The 6,000-nt window shown below is 43.2% G+C and overlaps 1 protein-coding gene across 3 annotated transcripts in view; it reads left to right on the forward strand.

Annotated features, from left to right (window-relative positions):
- LOC147335709 (uncharacterized) overlaps positions 1 to 5,046 on the forward strand; it is a 28,226-nt gene extending 23,180 nt beyond the window's left edge. For all 3 annotated transcript variants that reach the window (XM_086281305.1, XM_086281296.1, XM_086281310.1), the window contains one exon: positions 3,138 to 5,046. In XM_086281305.1, the coding sequence (XP_086137431.1) occupies positions 3,138 to 3,849 (712 nt within the window). In that variant the 3' untranslated portion in view covers positions 3,850 to 5,046. The remainder of the gene's footprint in view (positions 1 to 3,137) is intronic.
- Positions 5,047 to 6,000: the final 954 nt, after the last annotated feature.

The following is a 6,000-nucleotide window of genomic DNA, read 5'->3' on the forward strand; positions in this document are numbered from 1 at the left end:
GAGAGCAAATGTTCAACAAAAACATCAAATGAGGCAGCGACACATGAGGGCGATGTAATGTGTCGGTGTTACTTTTCATGGCATTTTATTATTCTGATTGAAAACAGACGTTTGTTAAATTGATTTGTCACAATGCCACTGTTTAACTCGGTATCACTCGCCCCAAAGAGCCAATTGAGCACCTTTTTCTAAAACACTTGACTTTATTTGTATGTACTTGGTATAAAATTCACAATAATACATTTCCTTGCATATAAGAAGTTGGCTAACAGTTAGCATCTTGTAAAATCTAGCATTAGCAAAAAAAAAAACCCATTTGATTATAGTTAAATTTAATTTACTTTATACTTAATTTAAAGCGACAGCGTTGATTTGTGAGGAATTTGTTTACTCTTCTCTCTGAAGTTGGCGTAATCGGGTCGTTAATTGATGACGTGACGAATCCTACTTCCGGGCCTAAAGTAGTCTGCGTTTAATATGGCTTTTGTGTTGTTAACATGTTTAATGTTTTGTATTTTCTTCTATTTAATCTCAAAAAGCTCCTAAAACAGTCAGTGATCACTGTTGACCTCCCTCGGATTACCGCTAATCATTTATTTAAGCTCAGTTTTTAAAACCTTAGGATGTAGCTACAGCCCAGCCCATGCAGCAGTATATGAATGACTAACCTCGTATTATGGATGGATTATCTCAGTTGTTCTCCTGGCTGAAGTTTGGTCCTTTTACAGCATCCTGCCATGCGATTACATTTGTTTCTGACCACCGAGAACACTCACATTAACTTTTATCGAGTGGAAAAAAAGTTAGCTTGTTTATATTATGCTAACATAGCTGTGTCGCTAGCGGTCACGTAGCACATCATTATATAGCAGCTAGCCCAACTTCAGTAACCCTACAAACGTCACTGCTGTTTAGTTTTCTGTCTTCATTTATGCTGGAAGTGATAACAGAGCTGTACGTTTTAATTTGTTTCCAAAACCCCGCAGTCAGGACATGCTATATTGTATTTAGATAGAAGCTAGCGAGCTAACTTCCTGCTAACTTCTAACTCCGTTAAATGTCATAAATTCCGTTTTCATGGATGCCTGGATGTTAAACTCAATTGTTACACCTGGTAGAGCAGAACGCTGATCATTTTATTAAAGATGAAAGACTTTAGACAGTTTTTCAACTCTCAGTAATGCCATAGTGATCGTTTGATATATGGACCTGCAGCGGAGTTTAGGCCCAGACACGGCTAGTGACGTCAGACTGAACAACCGGATTGACTATTTAACTTAGGTTTTGCTTTTTAAGCTAAGCTAGGCTAATTGCCTTGTGACTTCACCTTCGTACTGAACAAACAGACCTTAAAGTAGCATCCTCCGGCTGAGCTAACCGTTAGAAAGCCAACATTATTTCTCCTAAAACAATTTCTTTATTTTACTTTTCAGCCTGATGTGTTATTTGAATGGAAGCTAATTGTATAAGAAACACTTCTTTTATGCTAAGGTTAGCTTTTAAGCTTACAGTCAAACAGAAAGACTAAACATCTGTGTGTCTTCCACTGTTCGCCTCTCATAAACCAACATCTGGAAGTAAAAGGGAGTACTAAACATTTTAAACCCAAAAGAGGAGTGCAGTCAGGCCTGTGCACATTTCCTTCCTACAACGCTCTGCATAATATATCTGACATTTACATGAGCAGTGCAGAACTTACCGCCGCTGAGGCTCTAGGCAGCCTCTGTAAACATCGAGAGCATGCACGCCCCGGACATCACGTTGCATTTGAAAATGTGCAGCGGCCGCACAATAAAGTACCCTTGTCGTTGTCAGTGTACAGTATGTGGCCGTCGGCGCATCTGACACGAGGAGCCCCGTCAGACTGACTGAAAGCCCTTTCGTCTGTCACCATGGTGATCCGCAGGCTAAAACCGAGGAGTCGCTCTTCTAGCAGTTTGAAATTCATCTTCAGTATGTAGCAGTCAGAAGTCATCTGTGCTTAAATAAGAAGTTAAAATGACACTGAATGTGAGCTTGCATTTTAAATACTGTGGGGTGTGTTTTCACTACATCTAGTCGTTGAAGGTTTACAAAAGATGTCTCTCACATGTGTCTGTAGCCCACAGTGACCTCTTTAAAACACTTACTTTGTCACATTAGCAATTTAAAACCCAGCGGCAAAGTGTAGCTCACTAAAGTACACGCAAGTACTGTTCCTAAGTACAAAGTTATATTTAATACTTCTACAGCACTTCGTGTCAGAGCGAGATACTGTACTGTTTACACTGGTTCAAGTTTACCATCAGCCTTCATCTGTCAGGCTTCAAAATGGTTGATTGACTAGGCAGTACTTCCATCCTTTCACCTGTGCTCCTAACCTTAATAATTAAATAAAAAAATATTAGACATTATTATTGATTTTTAATGTGAAATTATTATTAGCATATTTATTAGCTTTGTGTTATTAATTCCCTGACATGTCCAAAACAGGCCATGTTGCTTCCCTCAACACTCCTGTTAAGCCAACTTTCTTCCAACTGACTGATTGGCTTTGAACAGGTAGGTGTGGTTGCTGCGCTCTCCACAGACGACAGCGGGTTCACACCAAGCACAGAAGTGAAAGAGTCTGGAGATGCCGTGGCGAACGTGATGCCGCCTGCAGCATAACCCAGCATGACTGGGTTGGGGGAAGCAGTTGAGCTGTATCGTGCTAATCTGAGCATACATCCTATTAAAGGGGACTTCACGCCTCCCTCGTGGAGTCTGTTTGGTCAGAAAGGCTCTGTCAGTGCTCCTCCTGCTCCTGTTTACACAAAGGAGCAGACACTGGTCCTGCTGATGGGTTTGATGCCCTTCTGCGGTCATGTCCAGCTCTCCGCGCCTGACTGTATAGCCTCCATAGCATTAAGACAAAGCGAACCTCCCTGCAGTCATACATATTGATGTGCTGATCGCTTTTGGGGGTTGTCTTGTTTCCTCTGAAAAGCGATTTACAGGTGAAGTGGTTTCTCCTTCCTAACAATAAAGACTGATACCCCTGAACTTTACCTGAGCATGTTCTTTACCCTCGTGATCAAGTTGTAGTTATATTTTTTTGAGCAGTCTATGACCATTGTAACTCTAGCAGTGACTTTTCTGGTCTTGCTCTCTCACAGCTACGTCTACGACCCCTCAGCTCCAGTGGACATGAGGAAGAGCGACTCCACAGGCAGCTCGCTCTACCAGCCCCATCGCCGCCCGGGCGGGGCCCCAAACAGAGACCTATATGGTGAGGCCAAGCAGAAGCATGGCTTTCATAACATGGCTTACAGCAAGTCCAATGAGAGCACACTAAAACTAGAAGTTGACAACAACCATGTCAACCAAAGACTGCACCGTCAGGGGAGTATACCACCGACAGAGGGAGGGCTCTACATCATCCAGCCACAAGGGGTGGGGCAGCAATGGATGACGCAGGAAAAAGGTCTGAGCCAGGTGCCCGTGTACCCCAGCGTAGAGAATTACGAGATCCAGAGGAGCCAAGCGACGAGTAACGGATGGACCAGCTCCGAGCACCGGCTCAGCAGCCCAGAGCTTTCAGCAGACGAGATAGACGAGGGTGTGGGAGGGACCCCGGAGTACCCGTGTGACACGGGGGATGAGGGCAGCGTCTTGTCAGTGGACATCCAAACCAGCAACACCAGCTTGTCCTCAGGGGGCACGAGGGACGAGCTCACGCTGACAAAGACTCCCGACGTCTCCACGATGGAGAGCGGGATCTCGGTGTCGAAGAGCGAGGAGCAGGAGGTGCAGAGCATCACGGACTCAATGGTGGCAGAGGCTCTCGCTGCTCTGGAGGCCGCCACGGCAGGAGAGGACTATGAGTGAAGGGCGAATGCGCTCACCCACCACATAAAAAAACTCTGAGGACTCAAAAGAGCATCAAAACCACGATGAGACATTGCCACGCTTCTGGAGAATAACGCTCACATCTAAGAACGCGGGAATGAATGGAAACTCTGTTTACAACAAAGATATATTTTTGAACCCTTGGATAATTTTTTTTAAGCTGTGGTTATACTGACAGAAGATAATGTGTGCCTTTTGAAGGAGGCTACATTTCCAAAGCTGCAAGTTTTGCATGAAGCCACAACCAAAGAGACGTCAGAGTGCACGCTGAGTTTGACCTGCAGTGCACCCAACACTCCGCACAGTCCCAATAAGCCTGGATGTGCTCGTCCACACACACACACACACAGTTAGCGATACACCACATGTTGCTTTTATCATGTTTGGATCTTAGTGTTTCTTCTGCAAACACAGTCCCTGCCATAGGCTGTACAGGAACAGAGCACGTGGATAAGGAGAGGTCATCATGGTTTTGTTCCTTATATTTTGTTCTGCTGTTATTTATAAAATCGTACTGCTTTCTAAAATTGATCTACTGAATATTCCGTAAATGAAGGATGAGGAGCTGTCTTTTAATCGAGGCTTATTCACTCGCTGATCGTCGCTATTATGCACGTTATGACTGTGTGAAAACATTTCATAAACAAGACCATTTATTCTAATCAATGTGAATGTAAGATCAGCTAAGGTCAAACTGCTGCTGAGTGAACCTCAGAGGGGTCATAGCTTCACCCTCTTAGCTTTTTACTTTTAATTTTTATTCCACTTTAAGGCTTCTCGTCCAGCCTGTGACGTTAGCTCAGCTCGGTGATGACCTAACTGAGGCTGGGCAGCAGTACAGAGTGCTTTTTTTAACGCCAGCCTCCCCCGTGGCTGCTCAGTGTTCACCATAGCTCCATAACCAAGTACACGCTTCTGTCTCTATTCACTGAATCTCATACAAATGTAAGCCAAATCCAGCTCTCGAAGGTCTTATAGCTATCTTTATCAGTACTTTGGTTTTGGAACCGCACTCAAGTAATGTTGATTAATCACAAATAATAAATAAGCTGTTCTGATCAGTTGCGTTTTAATTTTATTTTCCCTATTTGCCCCCATTTCAGTCATGGTTTGGCTGCCAAATGATTTCTATTTGTTTGTATTGTAAATTAAAATAAAAGTACTTGAAAAATTGTGTCTAATTTGTGTATCTTGTGGATTTAACGCTACACTTGACAGCTAGCTGAAAGAGGACACAGTCATAAGATTTTATCTTTCTCTCACTGAGTTTTTGGACCTGGAGAGATCTGCGTGTTGATTGAACGTTTATAGAATTATAAACTAAACGAGTTCAGTACTCGAACTTCTTGTAATCGCTACGTTAACAACAATGTAAAATGGATATTCACAGTATTTAAAGTTTCACAACTTCCTGTTGCAGACATTAAATTTTAAAGAATACAAACGAATAACTGCTACTTTAATGTGCCTGAATTAAAGCCCTGCTTGCACTCAGCGTGCAGTAGATTCCTACATGTCAAAGTAAGCCTCTGCTTTCCTGTGGAGGCCTCATCTGTTGGCTGCCCCTCCTTGACCTGCATCTGCAGATCTCTGGACAGAGAAAGAGCCCAACGCTACTGAGATTAGCAGCAAGCAGACTTTTGGACTGAGTGAATGAATGTCTGAAAATGACTGCTGTGTTCTCCAAAAGTTGATTCTGTTCATCTGGACGTAGCGTTTTCAGTGGGAGAAACGTTTCGTCACTCATCCAAGTGACTTCTTCAGTCTCAGCTGACTGCAGGTTTCCCCCAATCTTATAAACAGTACATTTGCATAATGACTGAAACCAGCCCACTGAAGGAACAAAATCTCATGACCATTGATGTTACGGCCAGGGGAACGTAACCATTGATGATCAACAACTACTGATCAATGGCCATGAGTAAAACAGGAATAAAACGGAGTCAGTCTGACATAGGCACTTGTCAACCGTGCATTTATATAGGAATATAAGTTGTGCTCATCAGTGTCGACTGCCTCAGATTGATTGCAGCATGTTGGTAATCTGGCTGTTTATAAATTATTCTGCAGTTATTTGTAGATCTTCAATGTGATTGCAGGCAGGACCCCACAGGTTGCCTCCCACCTCTC

This window comes from Aulonocara sp. 'chitande type north' Nkhata Bay, linkage group LG3 (assembly GCF_057382095.1).
Source record: "Aulonocara sp. 'chitande type north' Nkhata Bay isolate Kocher_YH1m ecotype deep benthic linkage group LG3, A_spYH_male_GT1.1, whole genome shotgun sequence".
Classification (NCBI taxonomy): domain Eukaryota; kingdom Metazoa; phylum Chordata; class Actinopteri; order Cichliformes; family Cichlidae; genus Aulonocara; species Aulonocara sp. 'chitande type north' Nkhata Bay.